This window comes from Trichosurus vulpecula, chromosome 4, assembly GCF_011100635.1.
Source record: "Trichosurus vulpecula isolate mTriVul1 chromosome 4, mTriVul1.pri, whole genome shotgun sequence".
Classification (NCBI taxonomy): domain Eukaryota; kingdom Metazoa; phylum Chordata; class Mammalia; order Diprotodontia; family Phalangeridae; genus Trichosurus; species Trichosurus vulpecula.
Window position 1 is genome coordinate 27166737 of NC_050576.1, and position 25812 is coordinate 27192548.

General features: G+C 43.3%; 1 protein-coding gene across 2 annotated transcripts in view; it reads left to right on the forward strand.

The window, feature by feature from the left end:
* SLC1A7 (solute carrier family 1 member 7) overlaps positions 1 to 25812 on the forward strand; it is an 82122-nt gene that overhangs the window by 49924 nt on the left and 6386 nt on the right. For both annotated transcript variants that reach the window (XM_036756646.1, XM_036756647.1), the window contains exons 4-7: positions 15074 to 15116; positions 17001 to 17223; positions 23951 to 24050; positions 25132 to 25365. In XM_036756646.1, the coding sequence (XP_036612541.1) occupies positions 15074 to 15116; positions 17001 to 17223; positions 23951 to 24050; positions 25132 to 25365 (600 nt within the window). The remainder of the gene's footprint in view (positions 1 to 15073; positions 15117 to 17000; positions 17224 to 23950; positions 24051 to 25131; positions 25366 to 25812) is intronic.

The window sequence follows — 25812 nt, forward strand, 5'->3', positions numbered from 1 at the left end:
GGTTGCTTCTAACTCAGTGAAAACTGATCCTTTTGGTTTGAGAATATTTCCATGGTTGTTCTCAACCCGGAGGGCATTTGCTTTGGAAAGTTGGGTGATTAAGTAGCCCTCTCCCCATTCCTTGGGCAGAGAGTAAGGAAGGGTGCTGGCAAGGGTTTGGGTAGGCAGTGGAGGTAACAGGGTAGCGTAGAGTCTCCAGGAACATGGTAGAGTTTCCCCTACAAGCACTGTCCATGTGAAGGTCTACTTGCCACTCATCCTCTCCTGTGGGAGGTAGTGAGATCCCCATCAGTGGAGGTCTTCCTGAAAAGACTGGATATCATGTTTGTTGTAGTTGGGATGCTTGTTTATTTTGCTGCTGTTCTCTTTGCCAAAGAGAATGACTTCAGGGGCTGCTAGGTGGCGCAGTGGGTAGAGCACCATCCCTGGAGTCAGGAGGACCTGAGTTCAAATTCGACTTCAGACACTTGACATACTAGCTGTGTGACCTTGGGCAAATCACTTAACCCCAATTGCCCTGCCTTCCCCCCTCAAAAAAAAAGCAACAAAGAGAATGACTTCGGTGCCTGAAAAGACAGAACAACAACCCAAAAAATGGCTAATAGGGAGTTAGGACCCAAGAAAAATAAAGAGACAATGAGAAAGCTTTTAGCTGCCCTTGAAGAGTTCAAGTCACCTGGCCTGGCAGAGCTATATCCTTGGGTGCTTAAAAAAGAGTCGCTGCTGAAATGTCTGGGCCAGAGATATTTGAAAGATTGGGGAGAATAGGAGAGTTACCTCCAAACAGCAACAGGATAAATGTGATTCCCATCAATTTTGATTCCAGGTAAAATTAATCAATTAAGCAAAATTCATTAATGCTGATTATTACCCGGCACTATGCTAAGTGCCATACTTCACTTTCTTCATTTGTAAACTGTAAAACTTGCAACACCTTTTTCCTGAAGTTGTGAAAAGAGAAGGGCTTTTTAGATCTTAAAAGCACTATTAAAATGATAATTTATTGTGTTGAATTTGTGCTATTCTTGGGTTCATAAGTTTTTAAAGAGAAAGAATTCATCAATTTCTCCCGCTCATTTTCTCCTGCCATTTATTTAGCAGTGAATGCTTCTCTAAATGGATGGCTTGTGTGCTAAGTCAATGGGAATTTGGATAAGAAACTTCATGGCTCATGGGATGAAATATTAGCAAAGAAGTAGAAAGGAAGCACTAAGTTTGAATTTATGACTTAACTCTTCACTTCCTAAGCCAGTCTTTAAAGCACTTGCTAAAGGTACAAGGCAGGAGAGTTATGACCCAAGGCCCAGTATGTACTCAGGCAGTTAGGACTGTAAGGTCCCAGAGAAGCGAGGAATTACTTCAGACTGAGGGGATCAGGGTAGTTTCCTTGGAGGAAATTAGATTTGGTCTAGGTCTTAAAAGACAGAGAAGACCTAAAAAGGGGGAGGAAGGCAGAAATGTTAATATAGAAGCAAAGCATTCGTTTCAATTCGACTCATTAAACCTGTATTAACCATCAACCAAGAGCAAGTTATTATGTGAGATTCTGGGAATACAAAAGTAAAAACCATATAATCATAGGATCCATTTTACAGATGAGGTCACTGAGACCAAGTGAGCAGAAGTAACTTGTCTAAGCACCAAAAGGAGGATTTCAACCCACATCCTCTGACTTCAGAACCAGTGTCCTTTCTAACACTACCAAGGAATTTCCATTCTCTTGACGGGATACAACATGTATACAGACAAGTAAATGAAAGTAGGGTGATGGAGCATAGGAAGGACAAACAAATTGCTCCAGGAAGATCGGAGGAGACAGGACAGCTCCAATTTCATTCAGTCAGCTTATAATGGGCACCAGCTTAGAGTCCAAGATGTTTCTACTTTGTTGGTGAGGCTACAAAGATGGTTGAAACTAACACCATTTGGTTCGGGTGACCAGACTACATGAGAACATGTTTTGATTGAATTGAACAATCAGAAAGTAGTACGAACAGGAGAAGGAGACAACAAACCACTCCAGTATCTTTGACAAGAAACCCCAAAAGTGGTCACAAAGAGTCGGCCATGGCTGAAACGACTGAACAGCAAATGAACAGGCATTGTACACCTCCTTGAATCAATCAGAGTCATCGGGTAGGACACTGGTTCACCACTAAGCAACTTGTAGAAAAAGATAAGCTAACTCAGAATCAGAGGGAAAAGATTCTAAGATCTCCAGATTCAACATATTAGAGAAAGCACAGAACAGAGGAAGGACTGAGCTGTGGTAGAGAAGGGACATATTGAGGACACTCATTGGCTCTATAGCCTTTCAAGAGCAGAAGACTGGGGATGAAGGAAATCCCAAGAAAAAGTAAGCTCTTGACCCAATGCCCCTCACCCATCCCACCCCACCCCCACCCCGCCATGACTTTCTATCCACAGACTCTACAATATTATTTGCTGTTTAGTTACTCAAACATTTCCATTAAACTCAATTTTACCTTAACTGCAGACAATCCTGATTGTTGTCCTTCGTTCTCGAAGAGACCAAAATGACATCACTATGTTAGTCAAGTTACAATGTGTCCAGCTGTGGCTGATCAGACCAATACAAGCTCGGAATGCTTCACCACGGGTTGGGCACAGACAGTCCACGCCTCATGTTTCTTTTGAGGTATTTCCATTCTTCTTTCCTCATAGAGCACAGCACCTTCTCTAATGAGGGCACACCATGCTGGGCTGGCCTGTGCCAGTGTCTCCCATGTCATACAATTAATTCCCAAGTTCTTTTTAATTTTCTTTTTCTTCTGTTCCAAAGTTCTTAAGAGAAACCTTAAGAGTGTCCTTGTATCACTTCTTCTGACCACCACGTGAGCACTTGCCCTGTGTGAGTTCTTCTTAAATAGTCTTCAAGAGTTAACTAAAGATAGATATAATTGTACAATTAAGCAGGGAGCCCAAACTCTGCCTGTATGTTGTGAATCTTCCTAACTAGGGGCTCAGAGTGATTAGGACTGAACTCAGAACTTTTCATCTAGGATAAGCCCCCTAAATCCACATAAGAAGGGACCAAATAAACTTTAGGGTCCATTTAGTTGCCCCCTAGACTTATTGTTATAAGCAAGTGTTACAAAGACAAAAAGGAAACAACTCCTGTCTTTGAGGATCTTCCTTTTACTGGGTAGATACAATGTGTACACAGTCAAATAAATAGAAAGGAATTTGAGGAGGGAGAAAGTAATAACTAATGCAATCAAGGAAGGCTTCCCAGGGAAGATGACACTTGAGGCTTGAAGGAAGGTAAAGATTCTGAGAGGCCCAGATGGGCCAGGGCTGCATTCAAAGGCTGGGGGTAGTGTGTGCAAATGTACAGAGGTGAAGATGAATCATGGAGGACCTGGCCTCTAAGCTGAGCCTTGAAGGAAGAAAATCATCAAGAGGGTATGGCAGAAAAAGCCCTTTGAAATCATCTGGTCTAACCCCATCCCCTTAGACATCATGGAACTGAGTCCCAGAAGAGTTCGATGACTCGCCAAACACATCCGTATACAGAGCAGAGTCTGGGTTTGGTCCCAAGGATTCTGCCTACCAAGCCAATTCTCTTTCCTGAGTTCGGGAAATGGGATAAGTGGAGGTGAGAGATGAGAATGATCATAGAGAGTCTAGAGTATATGAAGGAAGATCAGGTTGGGTAGGTAGGGTCAAGCCCAAACTGTTGAGATCCTTGAAGGCCAGGCTATAAGAAATAGAAGGCCATGAAACATATGTGAGCAGAATAGTTTTGTGGTAAATAGAGTTTAAGGAAAATTTGGCAGTATGCCTAATGACTGATAATTGGAGGGAAAGAAGAGCCCAGAGACAGGAAGACCAACCAGGAGGTTGTTGTAATCACCCAGGTTTGATGTGATGAGAGCATGGCCTAGGAGGGGGAAGGGGTAGTGGGAATGAAGAAGAGGGAAGGATTTCAAGAGATAGAACTTTAAAAAATCAACAAGTCTTGATGACTGAGATGGTGTGGGGCCAATGGATGAGGCCAAGAAGACTCTGAGGTTTTGAGTCTGGGAGTTGTCAATGCTCTTTTCAATCCATGATCCAAGAAAACACAAGCAGACCATGTCCCAGAAGAACCGCCAAGTGATGAATTCATTTCTCAATCATCACCAAAGGACTCTGGAAAGTTGGTGTTAAGACTCAAGGCACCAGGCTAGTTCATGGGAAGAGAACTGAACTCCCTCACTCCATCCCTCCCTCTCTTCCCCATCCCCACCTCATTAAAACACCAGAGAGATTAAGTAATGACTGAGTATTTAATGTACACTTCTCCAAATAAGAGTTTTAAGTGCCCAAGAAAAAGTGCTAGACATCACCTAATCTCCCCCCAAACTCCATGTCCACATCATCAACTGACTCTTGGAGATCTCAAACTGGACATCTTGAACCCTGTAGGTATTATGACCTCAGCAAGTTCCAAAATAGAACTCATTATCCTTTCCCTCCAAATCCTCCCCTCCTTCTCTATTACTGTCCAGAGTACCACCATGTTCCCAATTCATCAGGTTCACAACTTAGGTACCATCCCAAATTTCTCACTCCCATAGCCAATACATTGCCAAATCTATCATTTCCCCTTCAAAACACCTTTCATATCCAGTCCCTTCTCTCCACTTACACATCCAACAAGCTCATTCAGATCCTCATAACCACTGGCATGGACTAGGCAGAGCCTTCTAAATGGTTTCTCTGCATCCAGCCTTTCCCTACTCTATTCCATCCTCTACTCAGTTGCCAAAATCGTTTTCCTAATGTGTAGGTCTCACCATATTACCACCACCATCCCTCTCAATAAACCTCCAGGTTCATACAGCTCCAACTTTAGCAATCATTTAAGTTCCCTCAATGAGTAAGGTGCTATGCTAAGTTCTGGGCATCCATGGACCATAAAACAGGATAGCCCCTGCCCTCAAGAAGTTTATGTTCCATTGGGCATATAATGGTACAGACATATAAATGCAAAGGAACTTAGTAGGCCTGTGCCTGAGTGAGGCAGCTGCATGGAAGATGGATTGGAGAGGGAAAAATAGAAGCAGGAAAATAAAAATGAAAGAGCAGTGGTGAGAAAAGGGACGAAGTGATTACAGGAGTTTAGGATGCGCTCGAGTTTTTTTTACAAGTCAGACATGAGAAGAAAAGTTCAGGCTGGATGTTGTGTAGATGTCCTATTGATGAGGTGATAAACTGAAGAACCGGAACATGGAATGCTACACACTGAGACTGAAGAACTGAAAATAAGGATCACCGGGAGGACAGGGAGGACGTGCTAGGTTGAACACAGTATAAAGGAGGCATTAGGAAAGAGAGCCGTGGACTCTCTGCCAAAATGGCCACCTGGTTGCCCCCCATACCAACTCCAGCAAAAACCTGGAGTTCTCGCCAGTCGGAAAAATAACCAAGAAATCCAGTGAGAAGTGACATTTACTTCTTCCACCTCAGAATTGCAGAAAAAGTCATCCAGAGGCCTGAGAGAAATAGGAAAGGGATCTTCAGCCCAAACAAAGTGAGCACCAGAAAGACCAGGGACGAGCCACATGTAGTCTTCAAGGCAGCAAGGGCAGAGAGTCCCCTGAGAAAGTCTTAGCATGGTCAGAAAATTCCAGAGTGGGGACATTGGAAGCACTAAGGAGTGGTAGAAGGCAGGAGACAACATGGTTCTGACCTATGCTGTGCTACATCACTCGTACCTATGGACCCAGGCCCTGGGGCTCTGAGGTCCCTAATGTTGGGTCAGGTGAACCTCCCTAATCTAAGACTAACAAAGAAGAGTTAAACACACATACCCTCTCTACAAAATCAACAGGTAAACAAATAGGGATTAGGCAAAGGAGGGTGAAGGGAGGATAATAGGAAAGGGATGGACACAAACAAGATAAACTTTCTCCTGAAGGAGAGAGTAAAAAAAAGAGAGGGGGAGGAGAACTACAATCTAAGGAGGTGCCTTAGGTTGCGTCTTAGACAATTCGGGAATGACTGAACAAATTATGCCCTATGGATACAATGGAATATTATTGCCCCATAAAAAAAACCAGCAAAAGAGACAATTTCAGAAAATCCAGGGTCATATGAATTGATGCAAAATGGAGTCAGCAGAACCCAGAGAACAACTTATTTAAAGACAACATTATAAAGAAATACAGTTGTGAAAGACTTAGGAACTCTGATCAAAGAAAGAACCAACCGTGTCTCCAGGGAGAAATGAAGCATGTTACCCACCTTCTTACGAGGAGGTGACTGATGGATACAAGGGGCAGAGACGCATTCTGGGACATGGCCACTGTGTGGATCTGTTTTGCTTGACTATGTTTATATGTTACAAGGAAGTTTTTTCCTTTCCCTCAGTTAAAGTTTTCTTATCTTGGGGGGGGGGGGGTTAGTGGGAGGAGGACTTTAGCAATATCTTTTTTTAAGTGACCATTAAAACAATAGGATAGCTTTGAAAGTAGCAGCTAGAATTCATTACACATATATTACATAAATATTTTTTAAAGCAAGAAATATGAAAATGGAAATTCACTGTTTCATATAGAATCATTTTTGGTATTCTGACGTGTGCATGGAAACAAATTTTTTGATGTTTTAAGTTAAAAAAATTTAAGGTTTTTTAAAATAAAAAATAGAGAAACCATAATAAAGGATGTCATCAAGGAAATGTATTGAGTAGATGCTGACAAGAGCAGACCTGCACTTCAGGAAAATTGTTCTGGCAGCAGTGGAGACTGGTTTGGGGTAAGGAGAAATTTGAGGCAGGGAGATGTTTATAAGAGCCCAGGCAAAGGCTGATGAGGGCTGGATGTCAGCGTTCGCCCAGAGAGTACATTCTCACAAATAGTAGGTGCCCAACAGTCAGTCAACAAGCATTTATTAATCAATCATTTAATAAATGCTTGTTGATTGATTGCTAGATAATATGCAATTTATTTAATCTCTCCATGTCTCAAACTATTCCCTGGGACTTAGCCTAATAAAGGGAACTGACGGCGACCTAGCATGTTTTCATACATTGTCTCATTTGAGTCTCACAACAACCTGATGAAGTAGGTTTTATTAATATCCCCATTTTCCAGGAGAAGAAACTGAGGCTCGAGTGTCCATGGTCACATAGCTAGTAAGGGTCCAGGGCAGCGTCCAGAAGGGACGCAGAGTTCAGATTAAATGTGGTCTCTGAAAATCTGGGTGGGGGGATGAGGAGGGAGAGGGGGAAACCAGAGATCTCTTGGATGGCTTAATAGTCATTCCACAATAGAATGCAATGGTATTCCATGATTAGTAAGTTCTATGTGACATTCAAGGGAAAATATGGTAAATGTGATATGCGGGGAGATATGTACAATTTCTCAGACAAGATGGACTGTAAGGATGGGGACGGTTTACTAAGCTTAAAACTAAACAGACTTTTGGGGCACCCTGTACACATATGTATGTGTACATGTATATGTATGTGTATGTGCATGTGTATGTATATGTGCATTGCATGTGCGTGTATGTGTGTATATGTATATGTGTTTGTGCATGTGCATGTGTGTGCATACACATGATGCACATATGTGTGTATGTATACATATACATATATGCACGCACAAATAAATATATAGAAATGCAGATGATATTGATATAGATTGTGTATATATGTGTGTATGTATATGTATGTAAGTGTGTATATATATATACACATGCACAATACCTATATGCATTTTATTTCTATTTTTATATCGTGTGTGTATTATTTATATATTTACATATACAGAATAGCTATGTTTTACGTATATAATTATCTCAATTTAAGCCTAGGGGCAACATAATGGCCCTCAGGGCTATAAGGGTTTCTCTCCTCTGCTTCTTTAGGGAGTTTATATTCAATGGGAAGTTAGATTGTCTGGTCCTAGCCTCTCGTTTTACAGATGAGCAAACCAAAGCCTGAAGAGCTTACGGTTCTCACTCAAGGCCACACAGGTCGTAACTGGCAGAACCAGTGTGGAAGCCAATGTCTTCTGGTTCTGAATCCATCTTTTTCCTCCTGAATCATGAAAATCAGGGTGACATGCTTTGGAGTCAGAAAGAGCTGGGCTCAAGCCCTACCGTTCTCACATTCTACCTCAGTGATCCTAAAAAGTCTCTTTCTGCTTTCAGGGTCCGGGCAGCTCTCTAAGATGAGAAGCTGCTGTGTGTACGGGGATAGATTTTGACACCAAGACTTCTTTACAGTGATGAAATCACAGGTTTAGAGCAGATCCATACACATAATTGACGTTTATACAGCAGTTAAAAGTCTTCAAAGCACTTTATATTCCTTATAAAAGGCTCTCCTTGGCTTTTAATGCTCTGGATGGTCTAGGAAACCTGGCCTGTCTAAAGGAAAATGCTATCTCCCATCTTCCTTCATTGTTCTGAGGCAGAGTGCTGGGTTGGAGTCAGGAAAACCTGGGTCCAAATCTCCCCTCAGACACTTAATAGTTATGTGATCCTGGTCAGGCCCCTTAATGTCTCTGGGCCTCAATTTCCTAATGTGTAAAATGAGAGGGGTCAGACTGGAGGGCTTCTGAGGTCTCTAGATCTAGGATCCTATGATCCATACCTGGAATGCTCTCCCTCCTCATCTCTGCCGTCTTGAATCCCCAGCTCCCTTCAAGGCTCAGCATTAGGGCTACCTTCTTGGAGCTTATCCTGACACCACTCCCTCCTCACGGCCCTATGCCTGTCAAGGAAACCACCATCCTTCTAGTCTTCCAGGTTCCCGATTTTGGAGTCATCTTTCCCTTCCCTCAAGCCCTATGTCTAAGGAGTTGCCAAGACCTTTCAGGCAAGTTTTTCTGACTCCCACGTGCAGCTCTCCAGCTCCTACATCCAGTAATTCCGTCACCAAGTATTGATTAGGCACCTATGGCATGCCAGGTACTGTGCTAGGCACTGAGGATGCAAAAAAAAAAAAAAAAAGAAAAAAGAAATATTGTCCCTCCCTTCAAGGATCTCACATTCTAATGGGATTAAACAACATGAAAATGATGTTCAGTTGTTTTCAGTCATGTCTGACTCTCTGTGACCCCATGTGGCGTTTCCTTGGCAGAGATACTGGAATGATTTGCCATTTCCTTCTCCAGCTCATTTTACAGATGAGGAAACTGAAGCAAACAGGGTGAAGTGACTTGCCCAGGGTCACACAGCTAGTAAGGGTCTGAGGCTGGGTTTGAACTCAGGACAATGTCTTCCTGACTCCAAACTCTGTGCTCCATCCGCTGTACCACCTAGCTGCCCAACACGAAAATAACGAAGTATATCCGAGAGTGTGGTGGAAGGTAATCTTAGAGAGAGAATCCTGGCAGTGAAGAAGGTTGGAACTTAGAAAGACCTGCTACAGAAGGTGGAATTGTTACTGAGACTCGAAGGAAGTCAGGAGGTGAAGGTGAAGAGGAAGAGGAAGAGCATTCCAGGCATGGAGGAAAGCCAGTATAGTCATAGATGGGTGGCAATCAGTGAAAGGAGTTTCTATATATTTATTTATGCATGTATACATGTATACCAAGAGTTCCCCATGCTGCCAAAATCCCATTTCCTTCATATAGTCCATATTTTTATTTCAGAATAAAGGTCTACTAGCAGGTTAGGGCTTCCTCGATGGCTCCTGTTAAAAGTTTGTTATTTTCTTGATCTCTCAGTTACATTAAACATTGCTGACCACATTCTCCTCGTGGGTAGCTTCTCCTCCGGGATACTGATTATTGGCTCTTGGTTCTGTATCATCATCCCCAGCATGCCCCCTAACTCTAGGTATTCCCTAGGGCTCTGTCCTAGGTTCTCTTCTCTTTCTACATTCTCTCTCAGTGACCTCCTCAATTCCCGTGGGTTCAATTACCATCTCTACATGGATGATTCCCATATCAACATATCCAGCTCCTTTCTCTTTCCTGAGCTCTAGTACCATAGCACCAACTATGTGGTAGTGCAACCAGCTAGTCGAGCAAGCTAACCACACTCCTGTAAATTTTAAATAGCGGAGGAATTTTGTGGAGTGGCTGGTCTGCCTGCAGTCCAGTCAGTTGGTGGAAGATGTTAGACTTAGAACTTTGAGCAGAAAGACTCTTGCACCTATACCAGAAGGCAGCAAAGGGATGAAGGGAAGGAGCCCAAGGGGCTACTATACTTCCCTTTCTTTGGCCATGTTATCAGAGACTGGACCAGTAGGAAACATGGCTTCTTTCCTTCTTCCTTCCTTCCTTCATTCTTTCAATCCTTCTTTCCTTTTTTCCTTTGTTCTTTCCTTCCTCCCTCCTCTTCCTTCCTTCCTCCCCCCTTTCCTTCCTTCCTTCCATCCTTTCCTCCTTCCTTCATCCCTCCCTCTTTTCTTTCCTTCCTTATTTCGTTCCTTCCTTCCTCCCTCCCTCCCTCAGCAGCTATCTAGTTTAACTCATACCATAAAACAATCTCCTTTTATAAAATAACTGGCAAGCAGTTGTCCAGTCTCTGCCTGATGAGCTCCAAAGAAGGGAAACTCACTTGGGGAGTGAATCTAAGGACCAAAAAAGGGGGGGGTGTTTTCAGCTAGATTGGGAGAAAGAGGAGATGTAAGGAAGAGCTAAGACCTTGGCCTGGGATAGAGGGGATGGTGACAACTGATAGGAGAGAAAAGACAGAACTGCTCAGTCCTTAGTTTGCTTCTTACTTTTCTGACAAGGAGAAAGGCAGGACAAAAATGATTAGCTGGGAATTGGTGCCCAAGAGAAAGAAGGAGTCAGGAAAGGAGCCCAGGCCTCCCTGAGTGATGTCAAGTCACCTGGCCCAGGTGAATGACATCCTCGGGCCTGAAAAAGTTGGCCCATCAGAGCCTGAGCTGCCATCAGGGATCTTTGAAAGGAAATGGGAAGGAGCGCCACTAGACCGGAGAGTACTGACTTCCAAAAAAGTGAAGAGCGTCTCCAAAACCCCAGGTTAGTGAGCTTGGCTTCGGTTCCAGGTAGAATTCTCAAAAGGATCACACAAGAAGTAGTTGGTGAACATCTAGAAAAGAAAGCAGGGATTACCAAGTGCCTGCCTGGCTTCACCAAGGACAGGTCATATGACAGTAATCTTATTTCCTTTTGGGACAGAACTGTTAAATGAGTTACTCATAGGAATGTTGCAGATATGCCATGCCTAGACTTCAGCAAAGCATTAAAGAGTCTAACATTATTCTTGTGGAGAAGATGGAAAAAGAAAGTCGAGATGAGAGTATAATTGGATGGATTTGTACCTGGTTGGATGGCCAAACCCAAAGAGTAGGTGCCAATAGTCCAATGCCAACATGGCCAGAGGTCTCCAAAGGGATGTCCCAGGGGTCTGTGTTTGGCCCTGCACTGGCTAACATTTTTCTTAGTGACTTGGATAAAGACAAAGGTGGCAGGCTTGCCAAATTTGCAAATGAGGGATTGTTAACACACTGGATGACAAAGCCAGTCTCCAAAAACATCCTGACAGGCTAGAGCATTTGGACTGAATCTAAAAAGATGAAATTTAGGATAAACAAAAAGTCTTATATTGGGGCTCAAAAATCAATGTCACAAGTGCAGGATTGGGGGAGGCATGGTTTGACAGCAGCTTGTCTGAAGAACATCTAGGAAAGGGGGGTTAGTGGATTGTACTGTGTCAGCCAAACAATGGGCCAACTACTGAGATCTCTGATGTCATTAAGGGAAGTGCATCCTCTAGGAATAAGCAATCCATCTAAACTGTGTTCTGGTCAGACCCCATGTGGAGTACTATGTTCAGTTCTTGGGCACCACATTTTACTAATGACATCGATAAGCAAGAGACCCTGCCAAGGAAGACAACCAGGATGGTACCATATAAGAATCAGTTATAAGAACAGGGAATGTTTAGCTTGTATCGGGGAAGGCTGGGGAAGGGGTGGGGGTGTGTGATAGCCATCTCTAAGCATCTGCAAGGCTGACAAATGGAAGGACTTGTTTTCCTTGAACCCAAGGGGCAGACCTAGGATCTAAAAATGGGGGAGCAGATTGCAGAGGGACAGGTTTGGTTCGATGTAGGTATTTTGTTCTCTGGGGGAAAAATTGGTTTTCTCCTGGAAGTAATGGGTTTATCACCTCATCTGGGAAGTAGTGGGTTTACCACCTCATCAAGCAAAGCCTGGGGGGTCATTCACCAGGGACTTGGAAGAGAGCATTCTTGTTCAGGCTTGCCTGCTGAGGTCCCTTGCAAATCTGAGATTGTGGAATTCTGTGAACTCTGTGCAATTCCCAAGCTAGGACAGATTCCTTCAGCCCACGGCCTGGTCTCCAATCTCCCCTCTGTCCTGGCTGACCTCCCTAAAATGTGACATCCAGAGCAGAGTACAGCACTCCAGAGCTCTAAGCAGGACAAAAGATGGAGAGTCTATCCCATTCCTCACTGGGAACACTTGGCTTTGTCACTGGGTGGTCCACAGGGTCTGGTTGTAAGGACACCTCCCTACCCCCATGAGCAGATACTTTGTACGAGGGGCAGCCAGGTGTGCCAAGAGAGAGCCTTAGAAATTGGCACCAGGAGCAGAGAATGTTCCTGAGAGCTGTCTGGGAGCGTCTTGTTCATGACTCACCTACTGAAACCTGCACGTAATGAGTACATCTCTCCGGAGGCAAGGTGGGAGTCCTGTCTCAGCTGCCAGCAATGTTTCCACTGGGACTGTCCCACCCCTTCCAGCTATGTGAGCTAGACAAGGCCGTCTTTGTTCAGGAAGCCCTGGTTGTGAGAGGGAGATGCCTGAACCCCAACCTGGGCCCTGGCTGGCCCGGGAATTCAGGATTCCAAGTGCCATCCCCACTCTGATAAGAAGCAGGCATGAGCTGGCACGAGCTGGCACAAGCTGGCACACGGGTGTCTTGTGCCTGAGCAGTTCCAGGCAAGGCTTTAATTCCTTGGAATAGGCTCAAGATGTTGAATCAGAAGATCTGGGTTCTAGACTCAGCTCTGAACCTGCTGTGTGACTGGAGACAAGGACCTAAACTATTGTGAGTCATATAAAATGTGCCTGACCCTTGGGGCCTTTCAGAAGTCATCTGACTGGCAATGTGGAGTTGTGGCCGGAGTGCTGGACTTGGAGTCAAAAAAACCTGAGTTCCAGTCCTGCCTGGGACACTCATTAGCTTAGCACAGTATAGGTGTTTAATCAATATTTATTGATTGATTTGTGACCCTGGGCAAATCATTTTATCTCTCTGAAACTCAGTTTTCTCAGCTGAAGAACGGGTGGGAGTGGACTTGGTGACCTCCAAGGTCCTTTCTGGCTCTAAATCTTCATTTGGTGCTCTGATCCTTCGGACAGGTCAGATTGGGGCCACTCTCTGCCCCCTCCCCACTACTTTCCTGCTACTTCTTAGGAGCCCATTTGGAGGGCAGGCTCCATATGGTCTACCTTGGCTCAGTCCCCATTCTCAGCCTCCATTCTCCCCTCAAAAAGACTGGGCATATTAGTGACATGACATCACACCATTGGGAAAACAAAAACACTTTACTTAAAATAGTAAATTTGTGATATGAAAAAGAAATACTAATACATCCTGGGTTAGCCCAGCCAAACCAAGCCCCTGTGGCCCCAGGCCCACTGCTTTGCCTCCCCCCACCCCCAGGGAAGATAAGAGCAGGTCCAGAACTCAGCCCCATGGCCCAGCTCCAGCCCAGAGGTCAAGCTAGGGAACAGAAGCTGGAAGGGTTGGGATAACAACTTCTCCGTTACCATAGAGATGAGGCATGTTCAGGATCTGGAAATCACTGCTGTTGGAGGGAGGCTGGACCCTGCTCGAGGTCTGCTGGGGTCTGGAAGAACGTAGCCTTCACTGATCCCACGAGCCAAGTCTGAGCCAGAGCCAGAAAACATCCCAACGCGGCATCATCAGCCAGTAGGCGGCCTCAGCAAGAGGAGAATGGACACATCCAAGTCCCCTGATCCTAGCAGGATGTGGCCCAAGGGGCCTTTCACTTCCCTTGCTTCCTCCTCCTCCTCTTCCTCCTCCTTCTCCTTCTCCTGCTCCTTCTCCTCCTCCTCCTTCTCCTTCTCCTCTTTCTTCTCCTCCTTTTTTTTCTCTTCCTCTTCCTCTTCTTCTTCTTCCTCCTCCTCCTCTTTCTGTGTCTCTCTCCCTCTCCCTCTCACTCCTTCCCTTTCTCCCCTCTCCTTCCATCCTTCTCCACCTTTCACTCACTGTACATTAGAACAGCTCTCCTGGGACCAGCAATTATTCCAGTAGAATCCATGCTGGCATCACATTGTCACTCATATCCCTTACTAGGGCAAATAATACTGCTATAATTCCCAACAGAACCAGTAAAATGTTAGGACCAAAAAGACGGGCTTTTTCAGATATGTGTTAATAAAAATGAGGAAGATGATGACAGTCACCTTTTATATAAAACTCAGGCTTGCAAAGCACTTTACATGTTATTTCATTATGTTCTTACACCACCATGAGGGGCTATAATTATCTGAATTTTACAGAAAAGGAAACTGAGGCAAACAATGGTTAAATGACTTGACTAATACAGGATCCCCCAAAGGGATCGTCCGCTCCCTGTAGAACGCTTCCAGTGAGGGGGAGCTGGAGACTGAATGGGAAGCTTGTCCTGGATTTCGACATCTCGAATTCTTAGGATGCTTTGGGTTATACTGATAATTAATTAAGAGATTGCTGGTGCAAGTTTGGGGGAGACATAGGGACAAAAGAGAGATCTTATCAGAATGATCTGGGAGCACTGAACTATGGAGAGGTCCTTCTAAGCTGGGGGCATCAGGGAAGACTTGAGGGAAGAGGAGAAAGTCACCAGGCAGAAGTGGGGAGGGAGTGCCACTTACCACAGTTCTCTGGCCCAAAATGAGAGTTAGGCTACACAGCCTCTTGAGTCCCTCCCAAATCCCATGAAACTAGAGATAGCTTCCTGTCCTCGAGGAGTTTGCAGTCCAGTGGGGGCCTGATCCCACAGAGGTCTTCAGTGCGGGGGAGGGGATGTGGTTCTGGGGCCAAGGTCTGAGCATAATGTCTTACCTGACTTACCTCCTTTCCTTTCCATCTCTTTCCAGAAATATGTTTCCAGCAAACCTAGTTGAAGCCACCTTCAAGCAGGTGAGTGAGTCAGTGTTGGGATGGGATGGGATAGGATGTGAGGGAGGTAACCCAGGGAGACAATCTTAGGGGACCAAATTTGGCCAGACTGGGAAGGGGGCAACATTTGCACTTAATGCCCACACCTCTCCCTTTATTCAACCCTTTCCCACTGTGCATCCCTGCCTCCATCATCCCCATCCCCCCACCATGGCCACTGGCATGGCCCTGGTATTTGATTATCCAAGGCCCAATGCTCCCAACCTTCTCCTTCACTGACTGGCTCCCAACCAAAAGTATTCTGTCTGCTCAAGGCTCTACAGTCTGCGTCCTGAACTGGTTTTCTGATAGAGTTGGGGTCCTTCATGGACCTCAAATTCAATATCCATCAAAAGCATTTTGTTTTTCTCTTCACATCCCCAGCACAAGGCCTGGAAAATATTAGACATTTAATAAATGTTTGTTAAATTAAATGGAACCAAATTGGAAAGGTGACTCAGAAGCTAGTAAAGATGATAAAATCTTGGGTTGTCCAACATCTACAACAAGGGAAAAGCCAGTCCTGCCATTCTCCTCCCTGGTCGGTTCACATCCAGACTGGTGTCTGCAGTTCTAGGCCCCAGGCTTTTGGAGGGACACTGAGGACCTGGAGTCCCTCCAAAAGAGAGTGAGCAAGACCTTGAGAGCATGAGGATCACTTAAAGGACCTGGAGATGAATTGGGTGGAGAACAGAAGACTGCTGTCCTCTATATTCAAAGGGCTGTCCAAGAGAATAGGGTACAGATTGGTTTGGGAAGGGGGAGTAATGGGGCAGGAAATAAGGAGGAGCAAGGCGGGGGAACTATGGGGGAAATCTTTGATCAGTATAACCCAGAGCACCCTAAGAATTCGAAATGTCCAAAATCAGAGCAAGCTTCCCATTCAGTCTCAAGCTTCCCCTCACTGAAAGTGTTCTAAGGGGGTGGATGATCCCCTTTGGGGGATGCTGTGTGACCCTGGAAAAGTCACTTCCCTTCCTCTGGGATTCAGTTTCCTTGCTTCTGTAGTGGGAATAATGATCTCCATCATGTTGAAACCAACAGGGCAATTGAGAAGGCCAAATGAGATCAGGGATGGAGTAATGTAAAGGACTAAGTATGATAAGTAATTATATTCATTAATGTGTCACTCTCTTTATTAATTAACATCATTGAATATTGATTAAAAAGTCTACACTAATCATTAACTTAGAACTGGAAGAGAAATTAGTGGCCACTGAGTCCAGCCCCTTCATTATACAGATGAAGAAACTGAGGCACAGAGGGGCTAAGGGACTTGCCTAAGGTCACATGACTAGTAAATGTCTAAGGGGGGATTTGAATGCAGGTCTTCCTGATTCTAAAGCCAGCTCTGTATCCACTACACTATGCTAACTCTAATAATGCCTTAATCAATTATCTAATAATACACATATATTATGATTAATAATTATCATAGCCCTTTTTCTAGTCCAACCCATGATTTTCTTGGTATAGAAAACTCTCATTGAGGAAACCAATTGAAATCAGCACCTGCTTTGTAGCTCTCAGTCTTAGGGAGTTGGCCAGGGCATTGATGAGTCAAGTGACTTGTCTAGGGTCACACAGCCGGAAGGTTTCAGACACAAGATTTGAAACCAGGTCTCTAACTCCAAGGCCCAGTTTTCTATCCAATCTTCCATTCTGCCTCTTTATTATTATTATAAAGTAATAATGTTTATCATTATTATAATAACTATATGGAGTAATAATCATTCAATGACATAAACATTTATCAAGTGCCTGCTGTATGCACAGCACTACAAGTAATAATTCTCTGACCTTCCCCTTGCTTCTACCCTGACTGCTCTCCTGGCACATGGTGGGGATGGGGATGTCATCCAACAGTACCGCACCAAGACCACCCCGATGGTCAAGTCCAACAAGGCCATGGCATCAGAGGCTACCCCTCAGCGGATCCTCATCTATGGGGTCCAGGAGGAGAATGGCTCCCAGGTGCAGAACTTTGCCCTGGACCTCACACCTCCCCCAGAGGTGGTGTACAAGTCAGAGCCGGGCACCAGCGATGGCATGAACGTGCTGGGGATCGTCATCTTCTCAGCCACCATGGGTAAGTGTACACCACTTGGGCTCAGGATCACCTTTCCTTGGGGTCTTTATCTCTTGAAGGCATGATCAGGGAGGGAGAAAACAAACCTAGCTATGCTGGATCTCCTTTAAGTGCACCTAGCACCTAGACCTTGAAAGAATCACTTCTCCCTAAGCCTGTTTCCTCATCAATAGAATGAAGGGGTTGGACTAGAGCCTTGAGGATGGCCTTCCCAGTTCTAACTTTCTCTGTTCTAACATTCTCTGCTCTGATAGTCTATGCTCTGAGGTCCCACCCAGCTCTTACATTCTCTGTGTAGAGTCTAGAGGCTATTCTTAAGAAAATCCAGGTAAAACTTTCTTAAACCCTTCTCATATAAAAAAAGAGGAAAAGAACACCTAAGTACAGAAACATTTATGCAAAGAATTGGAAACTGAAGGCATTCTCATCAATTGGAGAAAAGATAAATAAGTTATGGTATATGAATGTGATGGAGTTCTATTGTGCTGTAAGAAATGATGAAGGGGATGGTTTCAGAAAAACTTGGGAAGACTTGTATGAATTGATGCAAAATTAAGTGAGCAGAACCAGGAGAGCAATTTACAGAATGATGAAAATATCGTAAAGGAAAACAAATTTGAAAGACCTAAATTTTTTTTAAAAAAGACCTAAGATCCCTGATTGATGCAATGACCAGCCACGATTCTGAAGGTTGCTGATGAAACACATTACCGACCTTCTGACAGAGAGGTGATGAGTTCAGGGAGCAAAATGAGTCATACATTATTGGGCACAAATGAAGAAATCTGTTTTGCTTAACCATGCATATTTGTTATAAGGATTTTCTTATTGTTTTTATTGGTTTTTTGTCCAGTTGGGAAGGGATATATAACTGCTTGCTAATTGAAAAATAGGAAAGCAAAACAAAATTGAATTTTTAAAAAATCCCTCACCTCCTGACAGAGAGATAGCAGAATTCCTCTGATAATGTTAACTTCTTACAAACCAAGTTAACACAGATGAGGCCTTCCTTGTGTCATTGAGATGTGTCCTTGGCAAGTCCTGGGCTTCACTGAATTAACCTCTATCACCTGGTTGCTGATGATGCTAATAGCTCAACTTGCCCTTGAATTTGGATTTGAAAAAGAGATAGGGCTAGATCAACCAATTAATCAGCAAGCAATTTAAGCAACTACTGTATGTTAGGCATTCTGCAGCTGTACATAGAATGAAAACAATCCCTACTTGTGAGAAGCTGATATTCAAAGTTGGGGATGAGGGGTGGGGGTAGACAAAGGAGGAAAGCAGAGTTGAAATGGACTGGAGGAGCTGCCCAGAGAGGTACAGATCTGGATGAATAGGAGTGAAACTTGTGGCCCCATGGCCCCTCCAGGGAAGTACATGTATCCCCAAGATAGGAAGAACCACAGGACTTCAGAGATGGAAGAGGACCAAAGCAGCAATAGAACAGTGGGAATGTTTGGGCCTAACTCACAGACTTTTAGTCTGACAAAATGCCATCTTTTCCCCAACTTTTCTGGAAAATCAGAAAATTTGTCCTTATCCAGTCCTTTGTCACACTTCCCAGCTGCCATGATATTTCAAAAATCATTAACGGTGGTTCAGAAATAGCTTGCACCAGTTCCTCCACGTTACAAGTGTAGCACCGTACCCCGCCCCCCCAGTGCTGATTCCTTAACTCCCCCTTGAATTGGCAGGCCAGGTCATCAGAGAATAGTTGATGCCAATATTTTCACTCATCGTTCTTGGGGTAACTCTGAATGGGATCAGAGTTTCTAGAATTGTTGTCCATGAGCCCCCACCAGTGTGCTCCCCATTGGTTATCTGTCAGAGTTGATTAACTTTAAGTAAGAGTATTTACTAAGCACATAGAGCAAGAGCAATTATAGACATATTTCCCCAAACTGGACCTGTATTCTCCCCTTGCATACAAAAGGTCCTGGGAAGAATGGGCTCAAGGTTAGTGGGCACATGTAGGCAAAGTGTAAACTCAGGGCTCCTGGTTACTAAGAGTTTCTTTCCTCCCATTGTGGAGTCTTCATGAAACTCCCTTTAGGTATTGCTCTTTCCTGGGCTCCAAGGATCAACACCCTTGTGGAGTCCTAAAGCTATCTTTCCTTGGTGTGTCAAGTTTTTCTTTGGCGTTTCTCTCACTTCCTGAGGCAGATGCTGCTATTAGCCACTGCTGCATGAACATACTTACTGATGCTGATGGGAAGTCAGATCTTCTGAGTTCACCTGGTCAGGGCAGGGAGAGTCAAGGAGAGAAAAATACAAAACTCTCCCTTCAACACCATCCCCCAAAAGGGAGTCTTTACCATTGGATTTAGCAAATACCCAACTGGTTTGCCACTAGAATGTATGATTCTGAACTTGCTTTCTTTTTTGTCTACAGTTCTGCAGGATGTTACTATTTCTTTTCAACCAATAATAAGATATTTCCTTGTTACATAATTTGTTTTTAATCCAACGGCCCAAAGCCCTTGTGATTCTTTCAAATTAATTAACAACGTATACATGCCTCCTTTACTTTTGATTGCACCTTCAGTGATTAATTGGGGTAGGAGTAGATACCCACTTTCATGCTGGGATGTGGCCCAAGTAACTTGAAAAGGATTCATAGTTATAGCGATAGATGCAGAGAAAGTCTTTGTCAAAGCAAAACACCTGCGTATGCTAAAAACCCAGCAAAGCGTAGGAATAAAAGGGCCATTTTGAGATGATAAAAAATGAACATCTAAACCCCAAATCTGGTATTATCAGTAATGAGGAGACGCTAGACTTTCCCCAAAGAAACAGGAGTAAAGCGAGCATGTCAGCTTTCCCCACTGGTGTTTGGCCTAATTCTAAAAATTCTAGCAACGGCAACGAAATGAGAGAAATTAAAGGTATAAACACAGAAAAACAGAAGACAAAATTATCCTTATTGTCTGACAACATGACAGTGTATTCGTAAAAGCCCAGAAAATCAGCAAAAGAAATTGATTGGAATGAGTGATTGCTTTAGTAAATTTTCTTTTTTTTTCAAGTTGCAAAGAAGATTTATGACCGATGGAATAAATCATGAGAGAGAAGAAACAAAACCAAAAAAGAGAGAGAGCAGATAGTTTGCCTCAATCTGCATTCAGATTCCACAGTTCTTTCTCTGGATGTGCACAGCTTTTTCCATCATGAGTCCTCTGGAGCTGTCTTTGAGCCTTGCACTGCTAAGGAGAGCCAAGTGTATCAAAGTTAGTCATCACAGAAACAATATGCTGTGGTTGTGTACAATGTTCTCCTGGTTCTGCTCCGCTCGCTCAGCATCAGATCATGTAGGTCTTTCCAGGTTATTATGAAGTCCGTATCTTCCCGATTTCTTATAGCACCATAGTATTCCGTTACCTTCATATACCACAACTTGTTCAGCCATTCCCCAATGGATGGGCATCCCCTTGATTTCCAATTCTTTGCCATCACAAAAAGAGCAGCTATAAATATTTTTGTACATACAGGTCCATTTCCTACTTGTGTGATCTCTTTGCGATATAGCCCTAGGAATGGTATTGCTGGGTCAAAGGGTATGCACATTTTTATAGCTTTTTGGGCATAGTTCCAAATTGCTCCCCAAAATGGCTAGATCTATTTACAACTCCACCAACAGTGTATTAATGTTCCAATTTTGCCATATCCTCTCCAGCATTTATCATTTTCCTGTTTTGTCATGTTAGCCAATCTGACAGGAGAGATGTGGTACCTAAGAGTTGCTTTGATTTGCATTTCTCTAATCAATAGTGATTTAGAGCATTTTTATATGCCTATAGATATCTTTAATTTCTTCCTCTGAAAACTGCCTGTTCACATCCTTTGACCATTTATCAATTGAGGAATGACTTGTGCTCCTATGAATTTGGCTCAGTTCCTTGTATATTTTAGATATGAGGCCTTTATCAGAGACATTGGTTGTAAAGATTTTCTACCAATTTTCTGCTTGCCTCCTAATCTTTGTTGCATTGGCTTTGTTTATACAAAAACTTTTCAATTTAGCATAATCAAAATTATCCATTTTGCATTTTATAATGCTCTCTATCTCTTGTTGGGTCATGAATTCTTCCCTTTTAGTAAATTTTCAAGATACAAAACAAATTCATGCAACTAATAGCATTTCTATATGTAAATCAGAAAATCTAGAAGAAAACAATAGAAAGGAAGTCCCAGTGAAAATTACTACAAAATGCGTAAAATATCCAGGAATTGACCTACCAAGGCAACTCTTCAGAGAAATAGAGAACAACTTAAATAATTGGAAGGATATTCCATGACAATGGCTGGGCAAGCTGATACAATAAAAATGATAGTACCTCAATAAATTTATAGATTTAGTGCTATATCAAACTACCAAAGAGATACTTCATAAAGCTGGACAAGACAATAATAAAATTCATTTGGAGAAATAAAAAGTCTAGAATCTTATGGTCTCTATAATTTAAAAAGTAGAAAGGAAGGAGAAATAGCACCTCCAGACATCAAACTATACAATAAAGCAGTAATCATCTAAACTATCTTCGCACTAGTTTTCAAAAAAAAAAAAAGCAGGTGGGTTGAAGAGACTAGACAAGGAAGAATCAGAAACAATTGACTTCAATAACTCAGTGCTCAGTAAACCTGAGAATATTAATTACTTGGAGAAGAGCTCCCTATTTGACAAGAACTGCTGAGAAAATCAGAAAGTAGTATGGCAGAAATTAAATTTAGACCAACATTCTATACCATATACCACTAAAAAAAAAAAGATAATCCCATTAAGGACCTTTCATAGCTAGTGCTTGGAGAATTCTTAGCTTAAAAAAAGAATAAAGGGACATTTTCACAAAAGAAAAATAGTTTTGATTTCACGAAATTAAAAATCTTTTGCATGAACAAAATCAATGCAACTAGGATAACAAGAGAAGCTGTCACTGAGAATGGTTTTGCAGCAAACATCTCTGAGAACAGTGTGATTGCCAAGGTATAGAGGAGGTCAATGCAAATACAAATATAAGAACAAGAATCATTCCTTAACAGATAAGTAAGTGGACAGAGGATATGAATAAAGTTTTCAAAAGCACAATCACTAGCTATAAATATCCATATGAAAGACTCCAAATTACTATTAAGAGAAATAGAAATCAAAACAACCCTGAAATTTCACCTCACACCCAGATAACTGGCAAAGACGACAAAAGTGGAGAATAATCACTATTGGAGGAGTTTTGGAAAGACACTAATATACTATTGGAGGATTTATGAATTGCTCCAGTTGTGGAAAGTAACTTGGAAGAGGCTGTGAAAAGGGTAGTTAGAACGCGCACAACCTTTGAACCAGAGATTTCGCAACATAGCATAGATCCCAAGGAGGTCAATAACAAAAAGAAAAGTCCCCACATAGGTCATAATATTTATAGCAGCACTTTTCCGTAGTAGCAAAGAGTGGAAATAAAAGAGGTGGCCATCAACTGGAGAATGTCTAATCAGAACGCGGAACATGAAAGTAACGGAAAGTTAGTGCACTGGAAGAAACAATAACCGTGAACAGAAGCGCCTGGGAAGATTTTCTAACTGATGAAAAGTGAAATAGACAAAACCAGGAAAACAATATAGCCAGTGGTTGCAACCATGTAAATGAAAAGAGCCACAAAGCTCAAGCTGAGCACTGTGTAATTACAATGATGGACTTGGCCCTGAAAAAAGAGAGCAATATATACCTCCTTCCTGTCTTTGAAGAGGTGGAAGATTACGTGTGTAGATCACTTCACATACAGTGAAACTCAGTTGAATCATGGGTTCATTTTGCTGAACTGCTTCAACCCTTCTTCCCTTTTTATTCCTTATTACAAGGCATGATTCTCTAGATGGAAGAGGAGAGAGGGATATATTTGGAAATAAGGTGATGTAAAAAGCAAAAGAATTTAATAAAAAAATTTTAATTTAAATACTCCCTCCTTCCCCCAAAAAGATGGTCCATAGGTACTCAAAGTTGTCCTTTAAAGGAAGAGGGCAATACCTGGTGCATAGTAAGCACTTAACAAATGTTTGTCATCTGTTGTCTTGGTAATCAGCCCTCATGATCAGGAAACTGGCCTATAGGTATCATGGCCAGTGGACAGAGAGGTAATGCTGGGGCTTCAGTCAGTGAGTTGGTACAGAGGATAGAGATGTGAGTGAGGGGGCCCTTCAAATGTGGGTCCCTAGAGAGATTGAAACATGGGTCAAAAGTGCAGTCGGAACAGGAGCCAGAGTGTCCAAGACAAAGAAGGTGATGATCTCGCTGGCCTTCAAGGCAGTCAGACCTCATTGGAGTATTGAGCTCAGCTCTGAGCACCCCAGTTTAGAAGGGACATTACTAAGTTAGAGAAAATCCAGAGCAGTGAGAAGACCAGGGATCATGTTTTTGATGATGTCAGGTTTTTCATTCTGAAAAAGAGAAGTCACTGGTGGTAGGAAGAGGGGATAGGCTACCAATCTTCAAAGGTGAAGGGATGTCATGTGGAATAGAGATTAGCTTCATTCTGCTTGTCCTTACAGGGCAGGACCAGGAGCTCTGGGGGGAAATTATATACAGGGACATTTAGGGATATTGATGACAATGTCCTGCCCCAAGAGGTAGTAGGTGGTTTGAAACTCATCAATACAATGCCAGCTAAAATTATTGTTATTAGTGTTTGCATGTGTGTTATATTTCTGCATCCATGGATGCCTGTGTCCACCGCAGGGATCATGCTGGGCCGCATGGGAGACAGTGGAGCTCCCCTGGTCAGCTTCTGCCAGTGCCTGAATGAGTCTGTTATGAAGATCGTGGCTGTGGCTGTGTGGTGAGTGTGCAGGGCCTGGAGTCATGCATGCTCAAAAGAGCTCACCTCCCTAGGTCACCTTACAGTCTGAAAAATACTTTCCTTACAATAACCCTCTGATGGAAGGAGTGCAGGGATTATCACCCCCATCTTAAAGAGGTTCAGAGAGAGGAGGGGACTGGTCCAAAGTCACACGTTGAATGAATGTCAGGAGGGGATATATGGGAAAGTGGACAGAGCACAGGACATGGAGTCAAGGAGATAACCTCACTACCATCACCTTCATCACCATTATCACCACCATCATCATCATCACCACCATCACCTTCATCACCATTATCACCACCATCACCTTCATCATCACCACCATCATCATAATTACTGTCTCATAACCATCAAGGTTTCTATAGATAATTGAGGTTCACAAAGTGCTTTACAAATATTATATCACTTCATTCCAGTAAAAATACTGGCCTATAAGTACTGTTGTCATCCTCATTTTGCAAATGTGGAAACTGAGGTTAGAAGAGGTTAAATGACCTGTCCAGAATCACATAGTAAGTAACTGAGTCAGGATTTGAACTTGGGTCTTCATGACTCTAGGTCCAGGGCTCTATCCCTTTTGCCACCTGGCTGCCAAAGTTCAAATCCTGCTTCTGATATTCAATGAAAGGGAACATGGGTTTTGTGCTTCAGTTTCTTCCTCAGTAAATTGGGATTAATAGTACCTGTAATGCTTATCTCTCAGGGTCTGTGTTATATTTTGTTCTAAGTGCCCTCCCAGCTCTGATGCTCTTTGTTCTAAGGCTCCTCCAAGCTCTGGCATTCCATGTTTTAAGGTTCCCTCCCAACTTTATCAGTCTATGTCTCCTGCACAGTAAATAAATAAATAGATAGATAGATAGATAAATAAAATAAATCAGTAACCCAAGGCCTTTTCTGATCAGTGCCCACTGGGGAGATGCCCAAACAGTCAGGGCTGTCCAAGTTCTATTAGAGCCTCAGGGGGCTAGGCGTGGTCAGGGAAGGCTGCCCTGGGAGGTCGTGCTTGGACCGGGCTTTCAAGGCCATGTAATGAGAAATTCCTGCCATGCTCACACAGGTACTTCCCCTTTGGCATCGTGTTCCTCATTGCTGGGAAGATTTTGGAGATGGATGATCCCACAGCTATCGGGAAGAAGCTGGGCTTCTATGCTGTCACTGTGGTCTGTGGCCTGGTGGTGCATGGACTCCTCATCCTCCCCATGCTGTACTTTGTCATCACCAAGAAGAACCCCATTGTCTTCATCCGGGGCATCCTCCAAGCCTTGCTCATCGCCTTGGCCACGTCTTCCAGGTAGAACTGTGGGCTTAAGGCACCCTTGGGTTTTAGGGTTCCAAGTACCTGAGGCTCTTAGAATCCCAGACTCACTGAATCTTACTTAGAACCATAATGTCCTGGAACCACAGAATGACAGAGTAGAGTCTCAGCTTCACAAATACTTCAAGTCTTAAAGCTGAACCTCCTCTTGCCCAATTCTATTAAGAGGCTCATTTGCCAAGGACACACAGCTCATATGCAGTAAGAGAGAGACTGGACCCAAAATCCTCTGGTTTCAAGTCATAAGATAGAGCTGGAAGGGAGTAAGAACAAGGGGGAGAGTATGGGAGGGGCTTCTCCTGATTGGAGTGCTGCTGAGAGGTTGGGGCTGATCTGTGCTTGCAGAAGAAGCCATCTTCAAAGGAGCTGGGCCCTTGGCTAAAGTCCTGGTTTCATTAGACCCAGGCATCTGGGGCTGGTTAA